Below are 27,289 nucleotides of genomic sequence, written 5' to 3' on the forward strand. Positions count from 1 at the left end.
ATGTGGTACATCAACAAGCAGGGAGGGGTAGGGTCGCAGTGTCTCTGCAGAGAGGCTCTGCGTCTCTGGTCCTGGGTTCAGGACCATCAGATTTGTCTGATGGCGAATCATCTGGCCGGAGTGTTGAACGTTCGTGCAGACAGTCTCAGTCGGCAGTTCTCTGCCGACCACGAGTGGAGGCTTAACCCGGAGGTGGTTCACGACATCTTTCGGATGTGGGGGACTCCTCGGGTGGACCTGTTCGCCACTCGCGAGAATGCGCACTGCCTGTCATTCTGCAGTCTCCAGTATCCGATGCAAGGAGCCTTGGGGGATGCGTTTCAGTTGAGTTGGAGGGGTCAACTCCTTTACGCGTTTCCCCCCATACCTTTGATTCCTCGGGTTCTGAGGAAGATTCGCCAAGACCGGGCCCAAGTCATATTGGTCGCCCCGGATTGGCCAAGAAGGGTGTGGTATACAGATCTACTCCACCTCTCCTCTCACCCGCCGCTCCGTCTCCCTCTCAGGGCAGACCTCCTCTCTCAGATGGAGGGGCAGGTTCTACACCCCCACCTCCAGACATTACACCTTCATGCCTGGAGATTGAACGGGGCAACCTGATTTTTTTTTCCCTCCCACCTGACGTTGTGGATGTCATCTTGTCAGCCAGGCGTGACTCCACTAAGTCTGTCTATTCTTATAGGTGGGCGAAATTTGTCTCGTGGTGTGGGGAAAAGTCTATTGACCCTTTGAAAGCCTATCTGTCTGACGTTTTCCAATTTGCCCTTTCTCTGGCGCAACAGGGGCTGGCTGTTGCCACGGTGAAAGGTTATCTTTCAGCGCTGTCGGCATTTCTCTGTTTGCCTGACCAGCCCTCTCTTTTTAAATCACCGGTTGTTTTAAGGTTTTTGAAGGGCCTCACGAATAAGTTCCCTCCTACTCCTTTTATTGTGCCTCAGTGGGACTTGAATCTTCTGTTGACTTTTTTGATGGGTGCTCCCTTTGAGCCTCTCCACAAATGTCCCATGAGGCTTCTTACCCTTAAAACAGTCTTCCTCGTTGCAATAACCTCGGCAAGGAGGGTAAGTGAGCTTCAAGCTCTTAGTCATAAGCCCCCTTTCTTGACCATTCATGCTGATCGAATGGTTCTTAGGACCAGGGCTGCTTTTCTGCCTAAGGTGGTAACTCCCTTCCATCTAGGGCAGTCCATTACCCTACCTTCTTTTTATCCTCCCCCTCACCCTTCTAAGGAGGAAGAGAGACTGCACCGTCTGGACCCTAAGAGGGCGGTGTCCTTTTACTTGGACAGATCCAAGGACTTTCGTTTGGAAGACCAGCTCTTCGTTGGATTTGCTGGCTGCAAGAAAGGAAGGGCGGTCCATAAGAGAACTTTATCGAGATGGATTGTCCTCTGCATAAAGATCTGCTACTCTTTGGCCGGTAAGGAACCACCAGAGGGTATAAGGGCTCATTCAACTAGAGCTAAGTCTTCGACCTCAGCATTGGCTAGAGGTGTGCCTGTTGAGGATATTTGTAGAGCGGCAACTTGGTCTTCACTCCACACTTTCGCGAAGCATTACTGCTTGGATTCCGAAGTGAGGAGGGAGGGTCACTTTGCGCGCTCTGTCCTTCAGGATTTCCTGGTTTAGAAGAGTGGACACCCTCCTCCGGGAGTGGGGACTGCTGTGGGACTCTATTCACAAGGTGAGGAATCCACACGGCAGATGTATCTATCAGAAGAACAAGTTACTTACCTTCGGTAACGCTTTTTCTGGTAGATACTATATCTGCCTGTGGATTCCTCACTGACCCACCCGCCTCCCCGTTGTCCACTCTTCTGTGCCAGGGTTACTGTTATGTAATGTATATATATATATATTGTTGTCAGGGAAATGTTTCATTTTCTTTCCTGCATTTACTTTGCACTGTGTGTATTTGCCATTTCTATTGTGTACTGCGTATACTGTATGCTTTTCTACTGTCATTGGTCCGTCCGTGTGCCTCGATGGCACGGAAAAAAGGGCGGAACTGATGTCATCACGCCGGCGTGGGCCTATTATAGGCGTCGGTGACGTCAGCGGAGTCGCGAGCGAGGTCGTGTCTCTATGACGTCAGGACTCCACGTCGGCGCGAGGCTACGAAAAAAGAATTTCCGAATGTTGCTGACGCAAAGGGGTATTCACAAGGTGAGGAATCCACAGGCAGATATAGTATCTACCAGAAAATGCGTTACCGAAGGTAAGTAACTTGTTCGTCAAGGCCTTCTTCAGAGCAGACTTGAGGGTGACTTCCGAATTGACTTCAGAACTGATTTTGCATTGTGGTTCGGCTTGTCAGAGACCTAAGTACTGGTGACCTGAGTTCTGGAAAGGAACCTCCCAGGGGTGGTTCAGAACTGAAATCTGCAGTTGTCGGTGTTAATGATGATGCTGCATCCATCGTTCACCAGGATCCTTGATGGTTGGAGCCGAAAGGAACGGAAAATTATTCGGCTGTCCCGGGGCTTAAGCTGATTGGCCAAGCTCATGTTGGAAAAAAACAATCTGAGATGGAGTCTTTGGTCCAATGCATTGTGGGTGAAAGAAGGATTTATGTGATATTTCGAGACTGAAAATGTCTTTGAAGAAAAACTATTTCTAATATCTACAACCCAACAATAGATAGCAGGTATATGCAGAGCATGTGTATCTACAGCAACACATAGGAATTACTGGAACTGTTTTATATGGAAAAAACGTGTATGGTCTGAAAGGGTGAAGGCATACATTTGACAATATATGGACAGTTTTGCCAACTTCAGATATATAAATGATGAGGATGAAGGACTTGGCCCTTAGGGGCTACAGGAGTTACTTACTACCACCTGCTATGCCTTCCCAAGAATGAAGAGTCGGTCAGACAGTAGAGAATACAAGCAGTTCGTTTTATTGGCAATACTCTGCAGAGGAGTCCATCATGACCTGCACCCTAAGATGTCTGCGGAGGGACTGGATTTCCCAGGCATAGAAGTAATATTTATACAACCAATCAAACACTCACACCCAGTCAAAAGATCTGGGTTTGATCCATCACCGTTCTTTAGCCCACTCTGCCACCCCAGTTCAGACATGGCTATATGCAAATCAGAGTCTGAGATTGGGCACACACTATTTCTCCCTGGCAAGGTCATTCTGTATGGGCCTGCAGCTGAGCCAGTGGGAGCAGGCTTCATCTCATGGGAAAGGTATGCAGAAGTACAAACAATATATTTATTAGTACTGCGAGGCCCAACCTTAGGAGAAAATGCACCTCAGCAGCTTTCTGCTGCAGCAAGCAGTACATATAATGAAACTTAGTTCAGTCACAATCTAATATGGATTGCGAAATACAAAATGGAGCCACAGGTGCTAACTTAAGCCTGCATTCTATTAGGACAACTCAGTGGGTTACCTACAAATGTGGTAGCAGCTCCTAACTTAGCCTTATATTGCTAATCTAATATAGCACAGTGCATGAATAACACAGCTAGGGAATTTTCAGACCAACAAGGAGAAGACATAGTGTCACTAACGGGTGTTCCTGGTGTGAATGCTAGTTTTGCTGCCTGATGCTGGACTTACATTGGCCAAGAGATTAATGACATTGATAGACATAAGAAGTGCATCAGTGTATTTGTACAATGTTATGTTATATTATTTGAATTGCACTTTATTATTAGATGACGTTTGGTATTCAAAGAAAAAAGGCTTGTGAAGCAGGTGGGTGTTTTATATATAATATGGTTGCGGAGAATGAAGATAGCATGGTAAGTTTATTGCTAATAATTACTGTTTTAATGAATTTTATGCTTTTTTTATTTGGCTCAAAATCAAATAGGAATTGCTACAATCATGATTTTCCTTATATTGTTAGACACCTGAGACGAAATATAAAGTTATTTCTCCCATATTTGTTCTGTTGCAGGATGATGTCTCCCTCGAAGCCCCAGGGAAGTACAAACTGCATTTGGATTTGCCTCTTTCAGTCAACGAAGAAGCTGTTACTGCTCAGTTTAATAAAGTAAATCGTACATTGCTAGTTACTATGCCAGGATTGTAAGAAATAAAAACCGTTCCAGCCAAAATTGCCTTATTTAAAGCTTCTAATCGGACAATCTAGGTTCGAAGAAAAGTCATACATTTGGGTGCTGATTGGCAAACTCCAATCAGAATAGGAAGAATGGATTTAGAACTGAGATGTTATTATTTGTGCTCAGTATCCGTGAGGAATGCCTGCATAATTCAATTCCACTGAATGCAGTGAAACTTCTGAGGTCCTTTCCAGGAAACCAGGGCGCGACGATTGCCCTGTTTGGTGAGCCCTCGCGTCCACCCTATTTAGAAATTGAAATCTTTGACTAGCATGCATCACACATGTTTTCTGTTTTTTTCTTCCCTAGTAACTCATTGCAGCCTATTCGTTCTGTGGACTGACACTTAGATGAGGCAGTTGATAGGGCTTTAAAGAGCTACAAATTCAAATAAAAAAGTTAACTGTTTATACAACAGTGTTGCTTCAATACCGTTGTTTTGTGATACAAAATTGAAAAAAAATATTTTTGTCCTCCATGAATGTGATGTTATAAATAATTCATAAGCTGATGCTGTTTGTTGGAAAGTCACTCTCAATACCGTGTGGTGAAAAATTTGACTTATGTTAACATATCTGTTATCTTAGGTCTAGCCTTTAGGAAGCAGAGAATTTATGCTCCTTGGTTTAAAAGTATTTTGCCTTTATGAATTTCAAATTATTGAGGAGAAAACCTGTTTCATTAAACATAAACCTTTCAATATGTGGTGTAAATGATTACATTGTTTATGATATTGAAAGTGAATTGTGTGATTCAGCAATCTCCAAGGAAGATTAATTGTCCGAACCCATTTGGGGTGTGGGGGAGGCAAGGGGGTGCAGAGTCATGGGCCAAGCAGATGTTACTGGGTCTCAGTCATAGTAGTTTATGTCCTGGGGCCTGACCTAATGTTATTCTGAACACCAAGAGATACCCCCGGGTGAATGTCGCGCTTTAGAATTTTTATTTTCATTTCGACACTTGACTTTAGGTGGTAGTGATGCGAGCAGTCCAAGCCTTCTCATTGAGATATCGTGGTATGTGAGGCTCCTAACCCAACAGTTATGCAAGAGACACAAAAGCTGTCCCACTGTGCTTTTTTGTGAAAAAAGATAACACTTTAATATGTTCCAAAATCCTATACTTAACACACAAATAACAAAGGCATAAAGTTGAACTCAAGATTGCTACAGCCAAATTATTCAGATGAACATAAACATGGTACAGACTCACTATTGAATGCCCCCCCCGCCCCCAGGTCAGTCATTATTATCCAGCTCTCACTCTTTTAAAGTTATGGCTGTGTCCCAACCCACTTTAAAATATATATCTTTATTGGTGATTGGTTTTAGGTACAAGAAGGTAGAGATGCATGTCAAAGATAGGGAGGCATACTTTACATCTCATATATTTTGCAGCTAGCAATAAGTGAGGTGGATTCTGCTATTGCATAGCGTAGCTGTGACACACAGCTTGACCATCACTGCTGTTGGCACCAGTAATTTCCATACAGTCACATTTGCTTGTGTGCACACCCTCCCGCCCAATACAATTGCACACTCCTGTCCCGTCTAAATCCCACAAAGATCAGTATCAGCAAAATTACAACTCATAACTTAACCCAGTGTCAATATTATTGTCTCTCATTGCAACTCTGCCTCGTTTGCTACTCAAGCGGTCTAGGACTTCTTCAGCCAGGGTATATGACACATATCTTGCTGGTCGTTTCCTTCTCCCAGCCCATCCAAGCCTTTTCCACCTGCCTCCGTCTTACCCCACCGTGGTTCCCTGTTGGACACCACATGGGGAGCAAGGAGGTGCCTATTCCATCATAAACTGTACATTACTGATCCAGCTCTGGGAAGCTCGCGACTAACTCTCCCCAGAAGTCCGTTAATGGTCTTCTGTTAAACCCTCTGCGATCCTCAGCGCAGACTGCCTCTTCTTCAGCCACCTCCCAGGTTCTCACCTTAGCACGCCCTTTGCTATGAGGTGGGCCATGTGGGGGCTTCCAGTGGCCTGCGATATCTCTACCCTGTATTCCCAGAGCCAAATGAATCTGTTGCCCAACGTCCGTGCAGGCCGCCTTCTGTACAATCAAAGGAGACAGATCTTCACTCTGTGCAATCACTCGCGATTGAGAGTGTACTCTAACTGCTTCGCGACTTGCGACCATAAACGTGTTATGGTCGGGCGATTCCAAACCATGTGGAGGAAATCTGTGTCAGCGTGGGCACATCTAAGGCAGCTCAGGTCGGCATTCTGCAACATAACATTAAGTATGTGAGGAGTGAGGTGTGTGCAATGGTTATAGTTAAATTGTGTATATTTGAATCTAGTGTTGCGTGTGGAAGAGTAAGTGTGTTCCAATGTTCATGCCCATTCCTTTCCTCAGAAAGGCCCGCCAATATTGGCCTCCCATCTAGTCTTGAAGCACAGCAAATCATCTGTACGCATGGACAGTGCCGATTTGTATAACCAGGTGACCAAGTGCCTGACCTGCCAACCTTTAACATGGTCTGGAACAGGTCTTGTGAAGGTGTCTCTGGCTCTAGTGTTCCTAACAAGCATTCCAGGGCCCAGGTTAGCGCCCTATATGTCAGAAAATGGGTACCAGGCATGCCGCCATCTGTCATTTATATCTCCAATGGCTGAAAGAAGCCCTCTCAATAGCAGTCTCCCACGGTTTCCACACTTTGCCGCCATCCAGGGTGACATTCGTTAAGCAGTAAAGTAATCCCCTTGAGTGGTCAGCCAACCCACCTGCGGCACTGCTGGGGCATAGAAGACAGCCAACACCTAGGAGCTGCACATATAAGTCTGGGTTATCAAGTTTAAGGCTCCTTTCCTGCTCGGGTTTCTGAATTCCTCTAAATCCGCCAGGTTGAGCCACGATAATCATGGTGCAAGCCATTGCAGCTGGGCTGCAAGGTAATGTAATACTTAATTCAGGACCCCCAAGCCTCTTCTCAATGAGGGCCTCTGCAGAGTACACAGCAACACTCGGGGGCGTCACTCATCCCAAAATCCTTCTCTGATCATTGTACATTATGCACATTGTAAGTGTATTTATATAGCGCTTACTAACCCTGATGAGGTATTGAAGCGTTTTTTGGCGGGTTGTACTCTACTCTGGAACCCAAACAGGATTTGTGGGGAATTAGTATAGGGAAATATGAAATTAATTTGAGCCGTGGACATGTTAGTCTCATTTAGATTGAAAAGGCTTGTGGGGGGTTAGAAGAGGGAAGGATTGAGATTTTGGGGGGGGGGGAGGACATGGCAGTAGGAGGAGTTTTGGGATGAGTAAGGTGGAGGTGGTGGGGGAGTCCGAGGGGAGGGTTAGACAAGCTTTTTTTGGGAGATCTGAATAGTAAAAGAGGTATGAGATGATGCAAGGAGGGGTGGAGGAGGGAAGAGTCTAGAAAGCGTTATTTTGGAGACTAGTATTAGAATGGGGTTTGAAATGAGTGGAGGTCGAGGATATATTGCGAGCGGTATAGGGTGAGATATAGGGTAATACATTGGAGATGCTGAAATAGAAGCAAAGTAATAAATATACATAAGTTCATTGAAGGTATATATGTATAAGGAAGGTAATATATGTTGATTTAAGTTGTAGGTAATAAACTCAGACTTTCAAGTGTTGCTGTATTTAAGGTTAATTTGTTTGGAATTCAATAGTGAAACAATTGTAGATAAATAGTTATGATAAAAGATTTATTATTGATGCAGTCACCTATATACATGTTAAACATAGTATAATATAACCATAATTAATATGTACATTTTTTAAGGAAAATTAAGGAATATCTACATATTTAAAAACATACATGTTTATACAAAGCAATGCACATACACAGGTACACATCTATACTCCAAATAAAGGCTTATATACAGAGGGATATGGTGTATATTTATGTTTGAGTACATTTGTTATGTGGGGGGGCAACTCTTGAGTAGTCTTCTAAAGATAAGGTAGTTATCTTATGTTTGGGGGTAAAGAGTTACATATTTTGGCAGCTTGAACAGAGAAGGATGTGCCACCTATGGTATTTTTTTGTATGGTGGGATTTTGAGGCGACGTGCCAATCTAGAGCGGAGAGTCCTTTGTTGAATGTATTTAGTGATTTTATTCCTGATGAAGAGCAGTTTTTTCCATGTATCACTTTGTGGGTGATACAAAGCAGTTTGAATGTGGATCTTCTGGAAACCGGTAACCAATGTAGGGCTTTCAAGGCAGGAAAGATATGAGCTTGTGGCTTTATATGCAAGAGTACTCTGGCAGCAAAGTTCAGAATCCTTTGATGTCTTTTCATAGTTGCTAAAGATGATCCCTGTTAGAGGCTATTGGCGTAAAACTGTTTAGACAGAAGTGAGATAATAGCCTGGACCTGGTATGGAAATCCTGGGGGTGTGAGGAATGAGTTGCATAGTATTTATAGTAACAAAACTTGATCTTGCTAGTTTGTCCCCCCGGACATTGCTTGATCGCTTGGAGTCAATAGTAATTCCAGGTCATCAGGCCAGGCGGCGAGTGGGTCATAATTTTTCCAATCGCCACATGAGAGTATTCCCGTTCTGGAAGCATTCAATTTGAGATGGCTCCATGTCATCCATGGCTCTGAGACTACTGAAAATTTGTGAGTGTCCAATGTCTTTGGGGCTTTCCACTTTAAGGATTATTTGTATGTGTCTTGTAAAGTGTATGTGTCTTGTAATGGATTGATCATTGCCGGTAATTACTTCATGTAGATGTTGAGAAGCTTGGGTGAGGTGATAGAGCCTTGAGGCACCCCTATTATTGTGAAGTATGGTTTGGATAAGAAAGGAGGGGTATGGGTGGCATTAGTTCTGTTGTGAAGGTAGGATGTGATTCATTTGAGAACAGTACCCTTTATGCTGAATTCGTAGAGTCTTTGGATTAGAGTGTCATTGTCAACAGTGTCAAAGGCAGCCGAGAGGTCCAAGAGAAGTAGTGCAGCAACCCCGTTCCGGTAAACTGTATTCTTATGGTTATCCCAGATGGCAACCAGTGCAGATTATGGGCCTATTCCAGGATGGAAATCTGTTTTGAAGTCTGATGCATGCACTGACATAATTATCAGCCCTTGCAGTGTACGTGTGGCAAAATGGACTAATACTCACATCGACTGACTCACTCGGATATCCTTCTCATCGGAGCAAGACTAATGAGAGGAGATCACTTCTCAATACTCTGGTACAGACACACGCCTAAGCGAGCCTCAGTGGCTCCAAAAGTGCCCTCAAGAAGGTTCCATCACCAACCAAGAGTGCATCTCCAAGTATCCCCAAGAAGCCCACAATAGCAGCACCAAGAAAAATTAATGTCGAGTGCCACCCCTCCCCCCCAGAGTACCACACTAGAGGCACCAGCAAAGGGTGCACTCCAAGTGCCTTAATCACGAGATGATCACGCTAGCACCTTTACAGTCAGCACTTCTGGTGTACAGCTACCTGCAGGCACCTTTCTACCTCCAGATTATGCACTGCTACAATCACTATGCCAAGAGGCTAAAGTTATGTGGTTCTAACCGACACCCAGTCATGGGCAGCTTGGGAATTTGAGGGTCAGAGCCCTGAAACAAATGGTGAATCCTCAAGGGGGTAAGATAGGTTTGATGTAAATTAGATATCCCTGCACCAGTCGATCATCAGCTACTAGTAGCTCAGACACCTTCAATAGTTCAAAGCCTAAAGTAAATGTTTGAATAGGCATATGGTCAAGTCTTCCTTTTAAAGTTAAGGAAAGACTGCATTTATTTTACATTATCTTTAAGCTGCAGATAGCAGGGCCTGATAATGAGCAGAGCTGGAGTCAGATTTATGACCCAGGACTCGTAGGTGAAGTACTGAGGTATTTAGCTCTCAAAATAAGTCTTTTTAAACTCATTATTGGAGTATGAGAACAAAATGATGTTTCTGAATGCTTTTAAATGAGATAAAATGAAAAGGTATCTTAACGATTAAGTTAACTCATCATTTTAAGTTTCTCCCATTTCAAAGTGTTGCATTTACAAACAGCAGGTCTCTTGCGCTTAATGGCTAGTTGACACTGCCATGTTTATAACTGAAAAATTGTACTTTGTTTTCATGGGAGAAATTTAAATTGAAGACAAATATTTCTATGAAACATTACTTCCCTGAGTGGGCTCAGGTAATTTTTTAAGTGGGCTGGTGATTTTGTCACCTGATCCCTTGGGTATGCTGGTTCAGTGCATTTTTTTTTTAAACTTCCAGTTGCTATATCAAAGCCAGCCCTCTGCATTGGTCTGCAGGGGTACAAGGAAGCCAGTCTGACAATACGAAACAGCATTTTCAATAGCCCACAATTGACAGATGGTCTTGATCAGAACTCTGAGCATCAGGCTGACGTTCATCAGCACAACAAAGGCTAAAGGGTGAATGAGCAGTCAAAGAAGTCAGTTTCACTTAACACTTAGTAGATGCTTGGAGATTTGGAGAGCTGTACAACAGTAGCACACTAATGATTTCGTTTTTAGGCAGCAATGAATGCTATCCTAAATCCAGGTAGACTCTCACAATGGAATATTCAATCAATCAATATAGGTGCGCTACTCACCAGTTAGAGTCTGAAGGTGCTTGGGGGGAATCGCAGATCTGTTAGCCAAAAAGCCAGGTCTTTAGGGCCTTCTTGAAGGTGTTCAGGGAGGGGGCGAGTCCAGGACCTTAGCTGGCAGCTCCACGTCTGGATCATCCTTTGGTTGGCTTTTCAAAAACAAGACTATCAATCCTGGCCAGGAGACGCTGGACATTTTCAGCCGCCATCCTGTTGTTGTAATCATGAGTTTGAGAGACCAGAACCAAGCTCATGGAAGATTTACAAAGTGGAACAGGACTGGGGGTGCCCACCATCTTAGTCAATGCTATGCAGGCCATGATAGAGAGCTGCAAGGACCGCCAAAAGATAACACTACTTCTTAGGCCACACATCACACCCTGATGTTGCCCTCCAGTAAGTCTGTATCAGTATGATAAACCTTGATCCCTAAAGATTTGAAAACTGTGGGTTCCAATTGTATGGCGTAATCAGTCACCGATGCCAGCGACGTCCCCTGCTCCGCTGAATCAGGGAATGCACACAACTTTTGCGAGTTCATGTGTAGGCCCAATACCTCTCCGAAGTCCTCCATGAGGGCCACACTTCACGGGACCCCCAACCCCTGCTCCCTCTAATAGACAAGCATGTCATCTGTATACACTGAGACAACGAGTTCCCAATCACAGAGTGGAATGCACTTGTCCCAGCCCTCCAGATGCAGCACATGCTTCAATTGTCAGTGCAAACATTGGGGGGGGGCGGGGGGGGGGGGGTGCAGCCCTGTAGTGTGCCCCAGCCAATCTCAAAGGGTTGAGAAATGCTCCTGCCTGTATGCACCCCGCATAGAGTAGATTGACCCATTTGGTCCAATTATCTTCCAGTGACCGTCATGACCGCCTCCAAATAATCCCACCAGAGGGTGTCAAAGGCTTTGTGCCTATCTGTGGAGGCCACAAGGGCCCCAGGGAACTGCATCCCTATCTGTGGCCTCCAGGACATGAAGTAATTGCCTAATGTTGTAGAAGGTACTGCGCTTTGGAATTAATCCATTTTGGACTTTGTGTATTAGCTCACAAAAATGGGTCTGGAGATGATTGGTCAGGACTTTACTGAGGATTTTATAGTTTAGGTTTAACATAGACATGGGTCGGTATGACAATGCATCCTTGGCATCACCTGTCTTAGTCATGGACATTGTTGGGGCTTCCCTGGTGATGTCAGGAGGGCTGCCGCACTCCCTGGTGCCCGCATACATTGCTGCCTGCCTCTGTACCAGTTGAGGGGCATATGTTTGTTCGAATTCAGCCGAGAGGCCATCCGTACTGGGTATCTTGCCACGGGCCATACCTTTAATGGCGTCTCTAATTTCCTGTTCAGTTTTCGGAGCACCCAGCACTTCCAGGTCCTCCTCGGGAGTCGTAACAGGGTCGCTCTATTCAGGAATAGGTCTAGGACTTTTCTTGGTAAAGAAGCACCATGCTCGTATATGGTACGGTAGTTAGCCACGAAAACGTCATGCATTTCAGTTTGGGTGTAAAGCATGTATCCAGAGGGCTCCACTATCTGCGTGATAGGGGTCCCCCTATCCTTCTATTAACTCAACCATTCCAGCAGCCAGCCTGCTCGTCCACCCTCAGTATCACTGTGGTAAGATAGTCCTATCTGCCCATGGAGTGAAACTTTTCCAGTACCTCTAAGTGCTTCCCTTGCTCCTCACAGAGGTCAGGCTGAGCCTCTGGATGTACCGGTATGTCATTCTCTAGACATCTTATATTTTCCTCTAGAATAGAGAACTCTGTGCGGAGCGAGTGGTCCACTGCCACTGACTAGCTAAGGCAGTATCCCCTGATGACTGCCTTAAAGGCATCCCACCCCACGTTAGTATGTGATAGTGTGTCTTCTTGTCAAAATAGTCCACTATCCTGTTACCAAGGGGGTCCTGAAAGTTGGGCTCATAAAGGTGGCTGTGTGAAACACTCTAGGTGGAGATAGCCCTCCCAATTGCCCTCCCCAGTGGAGCACCATCTGCAGTGGGTTATGGTCTGACAATGTGCGCACCAGGTACTCAGCGTGGGTCACCTGGGCCATCAGAGCCGCCAAGCCCAGCATCTTATCAAGCTGAATATGCAAGTCATGTACTGGAGACTGGAATGAAAACTCTGCCCTACCTGGGTTCCGCTCTCACCATATGTCCCAGAGTGCCCAGTGGTCCAGCCAGTCTCGGAAGCCCTACGCCACTTTTACCACAGGCAAATCAGCCAAGGGAGGGACAGATCTATCCTGGTAAACATCCACCACACAGTTATAATCGCCTCCTAGTAACGTAGGAAAGTGAGGGTCATACATGAGGATTTTGGAGAGGGCAGCCAGGAATATCAGTTGTCTGACGTTTGGAGCCTAAATGCTGCCTAGCAATAATTCAAACTCATTAAGCTTCCGTAACACCATGACATATTGGCATTCCTTGTCAATGTATGTCTTATCTACCTTCAGTGAGACTCCCAGTCTGACCCAGATCAATGTAACCCAAGAAAACACAGAGCACCGAGTCACATATATCTGGCCTCTCCAGCGTCTCTGCAATTTAGTTGTCTCCCCTGCTGTCAAATGCGTCTCCTGTAGCAGAGCTATGTCCACCCCACAGTGTGTTAGGAAAGCCAAGACTTTCTAACAGTTGCCAATGAAGTCCAACCCTTGGACATTCTAGGTTGGGACACAGTTGTGATTCAGTCTCTCTCCATTGCAATCTATTTCTAGCCCCCCCCCCCCCCCTCCATCTCCATCCCTCTCTTCCCACCTGCCCCTCACCCTGGCCACCTCCCAGACCACACAGCAGAGCAATCCTGCATCAGTACTGGATGAAAACTATATAACCATCCCAAACTCCCTCTTCCCATGTAGGAGTAGCAACAGCCCCCAGCCAAAACTAAGAATCTAACTTAATGGTAACAGCCGAACCCCCATACCAGAATATCATATGTGGGTTTTCTTGGCAGGGGGAGGCAGCCTCGGTGCCTAACACGATGGCCACAATACCTGATTCCCTGCAGTAGGATAACATAGGATTACTCTTCTTCGGAGCTGAACCATCCGGGCCCCAGCCAGTCATCATAGTCCATCCTTCTGTAGGACAGTGCAGGTGCTCTGATCTGGGAACAGTGTAGGGCGAGGATTCTCTTATCCTCTCTCAGCCAGGAATGTCTCCCAGGGCGAGTACAGGTTCAGAATGAAATCAAGATTATAAGTCTAGGAGTCAACAGCAGCCCACGGGCAAGGTCCTCGGGTAAGATCTCAGAGCACCCATTCTCTGAGGAGGAGGTAGAGCAACTCTGCTTCCAGGGGAATACCCCAGTGATTATATTAGGGAGGATACTGTGTCGGTCGCTGCTGCTCGGTCTTTCTTAGTCTGCCTCTTTGTTGGGCGCATCACCCTTAGATTCCCGGCCGCGGTGCCATCTTTGCCTCAGAGATCCAGGGTCTTGACTTCTGTCTGTACCAGCTTTATGGGCTTCCAGCCAATCCCAAGCCGCAGGTGGGTCATCAAAAAACAGTGTGTGGCCGTCTAGCATGATTTTAAGCCTCGATGGGAACAGGAGCATGTATTGCATCCCAGCCTTTCTCAGTTCTTTGTTGACGGTGAGGAACGACGCCCTTTGCTGCTTAACCGCCTTTGTATAGTCTGGGAAAATTGCTACTTTAGCATTGTCCAGGAGGAATCTTAAGGTTTCCCTGGCTTTTTGAAGAATTACATCCCTATCCTCATAGTGCAGCAGATGAGCAACTAATGAATGAGGGGGCACGCCTGGCTGTGGCAGTCATGCAAGGCCCCTATGCTCCTGTTCCAGCGCAAAAAACTATGACAGACCGGTAGAGCCATTACCATGGTTAACAAGTTCTCAAGAAATGCAGCCATATTGGTCCCCTTCGCCCGCTCGGTGAGACCAATAATTCTGATGTTGCGTCGGCTGTGTCCTTCTGCATCTTCAGCTCATTTATCCAGCAGATCTTCCCGACAAGGCAGGACCGCTACTGTCTCCTGTAGCCCACGGACCGTGGGCTATATTCTTGCAAGCACCTCAGAGTTTTGCTTCACTTTAACGGCGAGCATGCGGTCTATCTTGCTTTCAAGTAACCTCGCTGGAGGCGTTCACTGCATTTAATATCAGGTCCACTATGTCAGAGCTAGCTGGTTGTTGGGTCATGTCCCCTCTTTGCGGTTCATCAGCAGTTCCAAGACAGTCCCCCACCATTCGTTCTCTCACCGTTTTGGTGCTACACATGCTGCCCAGATATTCATCCCTACAATCTCACTGTTAGTGCTCCTCTGCCGGGTGGAAGCTGTGTCAAAGGACTGCACTGTACGCGGAAAGGGTGAGCTAAGGAAAGATCCAACATGATCCCAGGTTGCACATATGTATATTTAATGTTTGGATTTTTAATATGATTGTACCTTTATATAGCACTCACTACATTAAGACTTGTATCATTTTATGGAAGGTTTAGTGCTTTTTTTATTGTACATTGTATTTTATGATCTTAATTGATCAAAATAAAGAATGATTGATTGACATATATATCCCCCTCAGCCGTCAGCCCCTACTTCTCTCTGCTGCTCCATGCGAGCCCGGGAACGCCAGAGTTTCCGCAGTTCATCCACGCACACCGAGAGCAAGTGTGTCATGAGCAGGTAACTCACCCTCACCACCCCCCACCCGTGTCTCCTTTTCTGCAGATTTCAACCCTGAGGGCAGATTTACCTCTAGTGAGCACTGTTACGCTCCCTCGGGGCCCCACTCTCCTTATCGATTTTCCCAGTAGGTGGCCTCCGGCCCCACTTTAAAGTATTCAAAACAAGCATTGGCATATCCAATAGGTCTCGCTTTTGGGACCTTATAAGTATATAGTTATGCAGCACAATATCCTTGGTGCAACAACATCAACTGTTGCATGGCTAAACACTTATAAGGTCCCAAAAGCGAGACCTATTGGTTATGCCAATGCTTGTTTACATGGTAACTGTTGAGTATCAGCTACGTCCTTCTCCCAAATAGACAGCTAGCATGTAAACCGACCAGAGTGAGAGAGAGAGAGATTTAGTGAGAGAGAGAGATTTAGAGAGAGATTCAGAGAGAGAGATATTTATAAAGAGAGGTTTAAAGAGTGAGATTTAGAGAGAGAGAGATTTTTAGAGAGTGATGTAGAGAGAGAGAATTAGAGAGAGAGAGATGTAGAGAGAGAATTAGAGAGATTTATAGAGCGAGAGAGAGATTTAGAGAGAGAGAGAGAGGGGTTTCGAGAGAGAGAGAGAGAGAGAGAAACCTTGTGCCACTGACAGTGGCTGGTGTAAAAAAAAGTACATTTTGGTGTACTAGTGTGCACAATGTAGCCTGGTTGTGTCGTAATATAAACAAAAGGCATTGTGATGTGCCAGTAAACAAAATTCACCCAAATTGGGGTATAAAATAAGGATACTGCGATGCACTAGTGAGCACAATGCACCTGGATTGTGGTATATTTCGTACAAAGGTGATTGTGATATACTGGTGAGTTAAATGTACCTTGTCTTTATTGATATGTAAACAAGGGCCTAATGATACAGCGTGCAAAATGCATCCTGTGTGTGGATTATTAAGAACAAAGGAAATGCGAGTGTACTTTTGTGCACAGTTTACACAGTTTGAAGTCAAAGTCCTCTCTGTGCATATATCAAATAATCGGTACCAATAGGCATACTTATGTGCAAGACCTAGGCACACCGGTCTGCAAAACCCATTGTTACCAAAATTAATATTAATCATGCCAACAACATGTTCTGCAGACAGCTCTGCTATCGAGCAAGACCCTAAAACATACTACTCGCCTACCAAAATATCCCACCTGACAGGTATCACGGTTTTTGGATATTACTAAGCAAGTGTGATGATATTAACCACTTTCATTGAACAGTAATAAATTGTACTTCCGTAGTGTTCACTGCTAAATATTGGATGTTAGTAGTTCAAATAAAAACGTGCCAACAGACAAATATGGGGCTAGAAGAATGAAAGTTCGAGTCAGCCATGTTGGAGGCACAACACATGAACTAACATCAACATGCAACTTGGTACAATTGGTAGCAAGGTGCTGGGAACCTGATGGTATTTGCTACTTTACAGTTTTAGGATACCTTACTTATAAGTGCTGCTCTGCACCAATCTGAAATGTGGAATAACAAGATGGAAGAATATAGAACAAGAAAAATGAAGAAATGAAAGAAATACAAAGAGTTGCATACTGAGAGGTAGTACAAAAACCATAGGGGTCAAGAAAGGGAGCAAGGAAAAGAGACAGACTGAAGAATAAACAAGCATTGGCATAGCCAATAGGTTTCGCCTTTGGGACATTATAAGTGTTTAGCCATGCAACAGTTGATGTTGCACCAAGGATATTGTTCTGCATAGTTACATACTTATAAGGTCCCAAAGGCGTGACCTATTGGCTATGCCAATGCTTGTTTTATCTGCGGTGGGAATCTGAGGTCCTCACTAAACCAGACGCCCAGATTCTTCACCGGGCTGTCAGTTGAGTTCGGCCAGGGGCAGTCTGCATGTGATCCCTTTGTTCCACCTCTCATTGTGTGGGGTCCTGACCGCGCCCATCTCTTCACTACACAAGCCTCAAGCCTTTCCTGGGGCTCAAAAGAGATTCGCTAACAAGAAAAACAGTTGGGTATGTATATGTTGTAAAGATGGGTTTTCATTTAAGAGAAAAGAGGACAAACATCACAGATTCATCCTTATATTAGGCAAACTATGCAGAGCGGAAAACAAAAAGCAGAGAAAACAATATTGCACATAAATGAAAAAGAAAATGTCAAAAGCTGTGAAAATGAAACTGAATTTGTGACTGAAAAAGTAATATTGAAAAGTACACTCATAAAAGGTAGGTGTGATATTTTCAGAAAGTGTGTGAGTGTCAAGTGGATGGGTGTGACAGTGTGGTGAGTGAGCAGTGTCCTTTGTACGCATATGCTGTGTTGAGCATGCTAGGTTTGTGCCGGATCAAGGGTAAACTCACATGGCTGCTACACAGATGTTTACCCTCAGCGCCATTGCGAGACCTATTGGATTTGCCAATGCTTTTTTTTGCATGACATTGGAATCTACAACATTCACCACTCACCTGTGACATACTGGTGCCAGATGAGCTTTTTGGGGCAAATTTGTACAATATGCTTCAAAGAGTATCGCTTGTTCATTGGCTTGTACTTTAAATTAGTGCAACAAGAAATGCTGCCTGTTAAAAAATGGCCACGAGCCAATACACTACTGTGAATGGAAAGGATTTAAACTTGGGTAAACAAAAGTAATACAACCACAAATTAATTTTGAAGAGCTGAGCTCCAGTATTTAATTTTTAGCACTTTTAATTCATTTTCTGTTTCTTAAATAAAGCTATATTGTTCGCTCTATTTTGGGCATAGCTTGGTTCAGTCGTCAATTTTGAAACCAGAGCATCCTGCAACCTTCAGTCAAGGACTCCAAGGGTCTTCCCTCCATGTTTCAATTGTAGAAAGATTTCTTTGGTGTTCTGTGTAGTTACAGTGCAGTGTACCTTGAATTTGATGGATACGTCCACCAGAAGCCAGAGGAGCGCTTTCTGTGCAGGTCTGTTGTTGTCTCTGTTGTATATGTTGAGGCACATTCTGGCAAACTGGTTTTGGGACCTTCACAGCCTCTATATGGGTTTCGTCTGGTGTAGCTAATGTTGAAATAATGTAGACGTGCAAGAGCTGTGTCAACTTGACCTTCTCTTTGAAGAGTGGGTGAAGTTTCAGAAGCAGGCACAGTTGCAAATTGATGCTTTGCCTCCTATTTCAGTTGGGTAGTGAAAGCCTGGCTGGAGTGAAAGGGGATTCCTTTAAATTTGGAATACAAATTAAAAAAAACAATTTCCAAATGTTTATAAATGCAAAATGCCCTGGCTCTGAAAGGAGAAATTGCATAGATCACCCTTGAAAATGTACACACTCATTGAAAAGGAGTACTGCAGACCGAGCCACTGCAATTAATGTTAAAAGTCAATTGCATGTTAGATACATAAAGCTGCCTTGTGAGACCCATGCTCTGCAGTTGGCAGACGACCGGGTTTCACGTGGAAGGGGCAGGAAGTAATGTTTCAGTCCCTGTGAGCTCCATCCTAAAGGCTCGTACTGCACTCTTTACAATTACCTGCCATCTCTCTTTCCAGCATCAATGGACAGCAGGATCACACATCGGCTTTCTGAAACTAGATGGCACGTTAATTGTATAGAAAGAATGACTAACTGTCACAAACACTCGGAGTTTCTTCTAATTAAACGCTGACCTTATGAAACATGACGTCAGTCTGCGCTCAGCCATGAATCAAGGGGTGAAATCAAACTTGAGAGCACTGATAACAGCGCGGATGTGTGAATCAGAGCTGCCGAGCTCAGAAATCAGCAGATATCACTCTGTTTTCTGTCAAGAGGAAAACAAGCTCACACGGCAGCAGGGGGAGGCACCTGCTGCAGCAGGGGGGAGGAAGGGGGGACCTGCGCGATTCATTTGCGGGATCGATAATTGCTACCATATGTCGGCGCTCGCTCCTGCAAGTGAATCGCCACACGTGCACGCATTTCCATTGAAGGCAATGGAATGCGTGCACGTGTTTGGCTGAAAAGCCAAACCGATAGCTTACGGTCTCTTTTGCCTATGTAGCGCATGCGCGCTGCGTAGGTGAGACCTAAAAAGGAAAGACAGTGATCGGAGATGAATAATGGAATGAGAAAGACGGTGAGTCTGTTCTTTGGTTTAGAAGAATATAGAAAGGGAGAGAGTTAGAAATAGACAGCTGAAGAAATAGAAACAGATTTTTTTTGTCAAATATAAATTGAGAAAAATAAAAAGAAGTGAAGAAAGAGAGGGATCTAGAAAATTAAATGAATAACGAAAGAAAAACAACAACAATAAGGAGCGAGAAATAGAACGAGGGTGGATGAACGAGAGATAGAGGAAGGGAGGGCAGCAAGGGGGAATAGAGAGAGAAATATATAGAGCGAGAAACAGAGAGGGCGAAGGGGAGCTTGCATGCCCCAGTGCTATCTCTTGCTGCACAGAGACAGTTCCTTGGATTGCTGCTCAGGAGCTGATGGATCCGAGGGTGGAAGGGGCTGCTGGACGGGAGCTGGGGACTCGGCTGGAAGGGGCTGCTGCTGGAAGGGGCTGCTGCGACGGGGCGGTGGAAGGCGCTTCTACTGGCACCAGCACTGGTGGACACTGCTGCTGGAGGCACCGGGAGCCGTGGAGCCTCACCTGCCTGGGATGTAAGGCCCTAGCCATCCATGCTGAGAGTGGGGAGAGATGGCCAGGTCTGGGCAGGAGCGGGCCGGACGCGGCAGACCAGGGGTTCTGGGCTCTATATGGGCAGAGATGACACAGATTTACATATCATACAACATAGGAGTGACCAATGTCATTCAAGCTTCTGGATATACTGAGTCAAAACAAACACAAAAAAACGCACTGAAATAAGCTCTATGGTGAGCAGAGGCGGTACAGCCAAACAGAGGAGAAAAAAGCACAGGGACAGCCATGGCGAACGAGTGGGGCTTCCACAGACAAGTGAGCAGGCATAGAGGGCATATAAAAACTTGGCGGGAAAGGGCAAATTGAGTGAAGAAGTGGTAACAAAGCAACACTGTGCAGTGCCAGCATATTACTTGAATTGTTCAAACTAGGGAACAAGGGCACACAGAACAGCATCAGCACAGAGAAAAATAGCACTGCACAAGGCAATGAAAACGTTGTCACAGTAAGCAGAAGAGCTGTCATGTACTTGGGTGTGTCGTAGAATAAAGCACTGCAAGCCTCGGGTAAATCCTAGATAACAGACAGTGAGAGAGCCGCGCAGCCGTGAAAGTGACGCGGCCGCGAAAGTGAAAGAGATCGAGTGGCACGCTGAAAGTTTAATGACCCATGACGAGGAAAGCCAGATGGCGCATGACGCTTGATGAGGAAGAGATAGGAAAGGCAGATGGCGGCTGTGCGCGTGCCCGCGCACGTAATTGCAAGCTTTAGGCCACAAGCAAAAGCTTGTGTTCGGAATTCTAAAGCCACTCACTAAATGTCTTGCCAGACCAGCGCATGCGCTGGCTCAGGCGAGACCTACAAACCCCATCCGGGCAGCCATTCCTCACCTCCATGCCCGCTGTATTAGTGACCACTGGGGGTGGGGATGCTCAACCGCAGTGTGCTAACGCTGTTGGACTGGGTGAGGCTCCTGGCACGGTCCTCACCAGCCACAAACACTGTTTTGTTTGTTTTGTGGACACCCATCTTTCTTTTGAGCTTGAAGGCGCCAATGATGAGATCAGGGCAATCCTGGTGAGTACCTGCCAGGTTCCCGTTGGTGGTTCGCCCGTGAGGTGCTTTCTCGCTCACACACACTTTTTCTAATTATCTCAGATTACCTATTTAGGCACATAGGTGTGTGTTATTTGTTGTCTCGCAACTGGTTTATGTTTTCAAGGGTCTGGGCATATGTTCTTTACTTATGGCATAGCTTGGATGTACCTCCTACCTCAGCAATTAAAAGAGAGGAGTATTGTGCAAAAAGTTTTGCATTTGATGGTACACCAGCAATTGATTGAATGTTTTATGCCTGCTTGGTCTAGGTCTTGTTTTGTGAATATCTACTTCACACCCGGCCACAGCAGTTGAGCGACAGACAGGCATCTCATCGCCTCTAGGGAGGGTCTCCAGCCACCAGTTTGTATGTCACACCGAAGCAAAGGTCCGTGCCTGTGCTGGCTCCGCTGCTGGCGGGGAGACACGTCCATCTTCTCCTCTTTGCAGCCCTCTGTTTGCTAGGCTCAAATCTGCCTAACTGGCTGGGCCTGGCACTTCTGGAGCTTTGGTGGAACCATGGAGTCGGCAGCGGCCTCCGGAGCTCCGCTAGTGCTTGGCTATCTTGGTGTGCTGCTAGCCACCTTGGTGTGCAGCTAGCCACAGTCACAACCCACTATTATTCAGCGCATAATGCTCATTAGACAGTTAATCATTTCCCACCATTACCTGGGTAGTGATTCTTGGATGTGATGAGTGGTGTGTGAGGTTCTTGATTTAGATGCGTAGGTAGCCCAGCCTTCTATTGTTACTCTCAACACATCAGTGCTCTGATCGGCAGCTTACGGGACCTCCTTTGACCTACCCATGGGTGTCGGTTGGCAAGCGAGTGTGTCAAATGAAGACAACGTAGGTCGGCAGAGTGGGCCCCAGTCACTTCAGCACTTGGCAATGATGACGTCTGGGGTATCAGATCAATCACTCATTACTTTAGCCATTTAATATCATGGTTGATTGTACCAAGGTACCTCAGGCCATAATCGCTCCTAGCTACAGGTACTTCAGGTTGTGGTCGTATGTAGCTGGAGAACACTTAACAGTTCATCACATCTTGCAGAATGAACAGGTGGAAACCAGAGACCCACTCCACTCTCTGGTGGGTGCCTATTACACTCCAAATTGAAGTCTGTGATTTCTGAGGCTGCCTGAATGAACCTGGGCACTGCGGCTTTGCTTCTTAGGACAGTTGTCTCCTTGCAGGGTCCAGGCGCTCCTTCCCCTGTCTCACCAGGCCGGCAGTTCCAAGATCACAGGCAGACCCATTGCTCCTCTCAGCAGTCTTGCAGGCTTCTGGTTGATGTCACCTCACCTGTTGGATCTTGGATATACAAAACATCTGCCATGGATCTCAGGATTTCTCTCAATACTCTGCAGAGTACACCCTCCCTTGATCAATGAAGAAACTGAACATGAGTGGTAAAGGTTACATTTATATAATAATGTTTAAGACAGTGGTTGTAGATCCTATTAGCAAAGGCCTAGAATAAGTTTGGGGCAGTTCCACTATGTATATTCCACCTGCGGGGAACCAAACTAGTCTTTGTTTAGTGTGGCTCTTCTGAACACATAGTGACAAAGGGCATCTCCAACCAAAGCAGCCACAACACTTGCACAATCAAGTGTGAAGCTCTGCACCTGGCTGTCAGCAGCCAATGAAAAACCATTGTAAGGTGCCACTCAGTTGTTGGCTCTGGCTAATCTTTGGAACTGGTTAAGGAGGCTTTGTTTGTTTTGTTCACTGGTTCCAGTGCCCCTGGGTCCCCATCCTGCCTATTCACTATTGCTTACATTTATATTATGTGTTCTGTATTTGTAGTACCATATTTGCTCCAACTTTTTGTATTTTATACTCTTTAATGTAGCTGTAACTTGTTAATTTACAACTTACCTTATTTGTAACTTACCCTATTTGCGCCGCCTTTTTGCATTTCATAATATTGAATGTATCTGTAAATTGTTAAGTTGTAACTTTCCCCAAGAGTACCTATAAGTAGTTGTACCTACTTCCATGAAACTCTCATTCCTTATGTAATTTACTTTGCTCTATGATAAAGTGCTTTGACACCTCTGGGTAAAGTTTACGCTAGATAAAAATGCATAAATAAATACATAAATAAAAGAAATAAACTGTGGGACAATGCATTTAGTTAAAAGGCATCACAGGAATAGGGATGCCACCTTTCCAAAAGAAAAATACCGGACATTTGTTGTTGTTTAAAGGGCTCGCCTTGAGACTAAATGGGACTGTAAATAAAATGGTATATATTCATTTGCAGCATGACTTTTCTGTCTTTGTTTCCTTTTGTTTAATTAATCCTAAACTGTACTTATTAGTCGCGGATCGTTAATGCATCCCTAGAACACATTTAAAAGTGCTTTCTATTTGTATTTGCTGTTTGAAGTATGTACAGATAGGTGCTAAAAATACTGGCATTAGGTGATTTTGCTTATTTTTGCGCTGACTGAGACATTCAAATACCGGTGGTGCCAGTAGAAATCCTATCAGCTGGCAACCATAATCGGGAGACTGAAAGTTTGTTGCAGAATCAGCACATTATTTATTTATTCCACCCTCCATCCCTGATTGATTCCATAATAGCAATGGTTTAACATAATCTGAATTCCTATGCCAGCCGTCAATACAATGCTGAATTACTCCAGTTGTCTGGGTATACATCCTGCATTATGACAACTCACTCCTCATTCTCATCACTCACCCTTCACTTTTACTCACACCCTGCACTCATAGCAATCACACTACACTAACACTGCTCACCATGCACTCGCACCACTCACCCTCCTCCTACCCTGCACTCACAGCGCTCACCTTGCATGCAAATGGCACTCCACTCACTTGTCACTTTCACCGCTCACCTTGCACTCACAGCGACCACACTGCACTCATGCCCCTCGCCGTGACCTCACACCATTCTCACTCCACGTGCCTTGCGGTCGCATGAGCACAACGCTTACCCTGGACTCACAGTGATCACACTGCACTCACACTTTTCACTCTGCACTTACACGAGCACACTACTCACCCTGCACTCATGTGACACTTCGCTCACTGGTCACTCCCACTGCTCACTGTGCAATCTCACTCAAACAAGCACATCACTCGCCATGCATGAATTCCTCCGACTTTGCACTTTTACCACACCAAAACTCATATGTCCCATCACTCACCCTGCACTCACTCCTCTCAACCTACTTTCACACTGTCACATTGCTCTGTGCACTCACATAGGCACTCCTGTAACCCACACAGCTCACATCTTCAAGCACATCTTCACTCACATGGCCACAGCACTCACCCTGAGCTTACACTATGCAAACAACCACAGCACTCACCCTGGAGTCACACTACTCACCCTCCACTTTCTCCTCTCACCCTGCACTCACACCAACAAACCTCTCTGCCTGTATTCATAAAGGCACTCTGTTCATATTGCCTGTGCATAGGCACAATGGTCTGCCAGAACTCTTAGGGACACACCACTCACTCTGCACTAACTCCTTTCACCATGCACTCACCAGTCACTCTCACAGATTATCCTTCACTCTTGCCGCTCATCTTGCACCACACACAGGCACACCATTCACCCTGCATATACTTTGCTCACACCACCCTGCACTCACTCCTCTCACTCTGCATGTACACCTCTCACCCAACACTTACACGGGCCCTCCTCTCACATTGCATTCATGGAACTCGTTCTGGACTGTCTGCAGCCTATGGCTAAGATATGCTGGCAAACTTAAGTACAAGCTGTTAGCGTAGTTCAGCTGAGATGTAATAAGGGCATGGACTATAATGGCCCGACAGTCCATCGGCAACAGATGAAGAAATCTTTGCAGCGTTTTGAGTTCCCAGAAACATGCTCTGGAAACATGACCAATCTGAGCCTTGGCCAACAATGTTGAGTCTGACTGAGGTGACAGGGATAGGAGGGGGATTCAGCTGCGTCGGCCACCAGAGATCAGCCGGTGGGGGTAAAGGTAGATTAAAAAATATCATCTCCGTTTTGTCGGTATTTAATTTCAGGCAATTGTCAGTCCTCCCTGAGGTGAGATAAGTTAGACAATGCCTGAAGTTGTCAAACGCAGGCTTGGCAGTGTCTTTAAAGGAAAACACAAGCTGCGTATCATCAGCGTAAGTTATTATTCTCACTCCACAGTGTTCCACAACCAATGCCAAAGGAGCAAGATAGACATTAAACAGGGTGGGGCTAGGTGCCGAGCCCTGCGGTACTCCACATACCTTGGAGCAAGAGGAGGAGACATGAGGGCGCAGAAAAACCTGCTGAGACCGCTCCTCCAGAAAAGAGCGGAACCAGTTTAAGATAGTACCCAAGATACCCAGCTGACCAAAAGTGGATGAAGTCCATGGATGCCAAAGAAAACAAGCATTTCATAAGATCAGTTGGATGCTTTGATATTACATGTTAGGATGTGGATTAGTTCATTTCCAATACTGTAACTGCTTTATCCACACGTCAAACCAAATATAAGCCTGGTACAGCTATTTTAAAGAAGTGCACTTTTCATTCACATCATACTTGTAACAAACATTGACAAGGTGTTAGGAGGAGAGGCACGAAACAGACTGGAAGTATGGTGACTCCCTCTGCAGACCGGAAAGGGTGAGCGGTCTAGCTTCGGCAGAGGACGACGAGGGAGGTCTCCTGACGTCATCGGGAGAGGACAACCCAAAGTGCGGAGAGCCGGGACCGGAGGAGGAGAGAAGTGAATCAGAGACAGCAGAAAGAGACGGGAGGAGCAAGCAAGATGAAGCAGGGAAAGAAGACGCAGGCAGCGACAAGAAGAGGGCAAGCCTGGCGGTTCTTTGAAGAAGGAAGCCGCCCGGGTCCCAATACCACGGTCCTGGACACGGGCCGTGGTACAAGGCGAGTACCCTTGGGAGGGTCGTTTTGGTGGGGGTGGTGGAGAGGCACGGGGAATTAGATCACGCGTGTATGGGTTTATTTATCTACACCACGCCGGCTTTTTCCCCTCACGCCCCTCCCTCACTGTTCAGAAAATTCTGGTGACAGTAGCACACACTGAGAAGTCCCTAGCCTGACAGTAATTCCTAGTTGTGTCTCTTTATTTTATTTTCTCCTTCGCTACACGACTGAACCGGTGGGAGAGGTCGGGAGGATTCAGGAACCACTATTCTCAAAGGACTGAGGGAAAGACCAAGAAGAACAAGGATCAGCCCGCTGTGTGACCCATCCCTTTTGCAAGGAACGTTGCAACTCTTTTTGTGTTGTTTTATTTGTTTGGGGTTTGACCAGCTATTACCTGAGAGACGCCCCAAGGAAAAGACTATAAAGAAAATCCTTTTCTTTGACAAAGTGCACTTGGTTTTGTCTCATGGTCCCTTTGTCACACCCCACGCCCCTATACAAGGTAACATATTATTTTAGAATAGTGTATAGAGAATATGTTTTTATTAAGCTTCACTAAAAGGCATGGCCGGTATAGCAGAAGCAGCAGGGCAAGCTTTTTCCTAACACAATAAAAGCAGATTGCCTAATGGATGTGTGAGTGACAGGGCATCTGTGTGTGAGTGTGACAGAGTACAAAGGTACGAAAGAGTGCAAGAGATATAGTGAGAATGTGTGTGTGTGAGTGTATGTGTGTTATGCATGCAAGTGCGCTGCTGGCCTCGCATACCGGAGGCTATTCTTGCCTTATGGCACTAATAGCATCTGGAGGCCTTGACATGCGTCTATGGAGAAACCATCACTACCTGTGGGGACACAAACTGTCTAATTGAGAAAGTTGCTAACCCAGTCATGCCCAGTGGCAGGGACACATAACACGTGCCACCACACCTGCCCGAATTCCCTGCCATGATTCACGTAATTCTTAGCATATGGGGTGGATCCATAGCAAAATGTTGGAACTGGTATTTGAGGTAACTCTGGTCATAAGATTTCTTGCACTCATTTTACAGGGGGTGTCAATGGCAAAATGCTGACCCTTCTATACCAGAGGGAAGTGTTTTAGGTACCCATAAGTATGATCCCATCAGAATAGGAGTTTGGGCATCTTTAAGCCACCTTAAGACACATAATCATAAGGATCATCTGAAAGGAATTTGAAATAATTTGTGTGTACTTGTGTGGTTTTATGGAATTATACCCTCATTCAAAACAAGAATTCTATTACTCAATATCTGCAAATTCAAGCCAACATATTGGATTTTACATTAAACTCAATTAAATG

At 45.5% G+C, this 27,289-nt stretch overlaps 1 protein-coding gene across 1 annotated transcript in view; it reads left to right on the forward strand.

Annotated features, from left to right (window-relative positions):
• PIH1D2 (PIH1 domain containing 2) overlaps positions 1 to 4,516 on the forward strand; it is a 262,948-nt gene extending 258,432 nt beyond the window's left edge. Inside the window, exon 6 of the mRNA XM_078682300.1 lies at positions 3,922 to 4,516. Coding sequence (XP_078538426.1) covers positions 3,922 to 4,056 — 135 coding nt within the window. The 3' untranslated portion in view covers positions 4,057 to 4,516. The remainder of the gene's footprint in view (positions 1 to 3,921) is intronic.
• The last annotated feature ends 22,773 nt before the right edge of the window (positions 4,517 to 27,289 follow it).

The sequence above is a fragment of the Lissotriton helveticus genome, chromosome 3_1, assembly GCF_964261635.1.
Source record: "Lissotriton helveticus chromosome 3_1, aLisHel1.1, whole genome shotgun sequence".
Taxonomy (NCBI): Eukaryota; Metazoa; Chordata; class Amphibia; order Caudata; family Salamandridae; genus Lissotriton; species Lissotriton helveticus.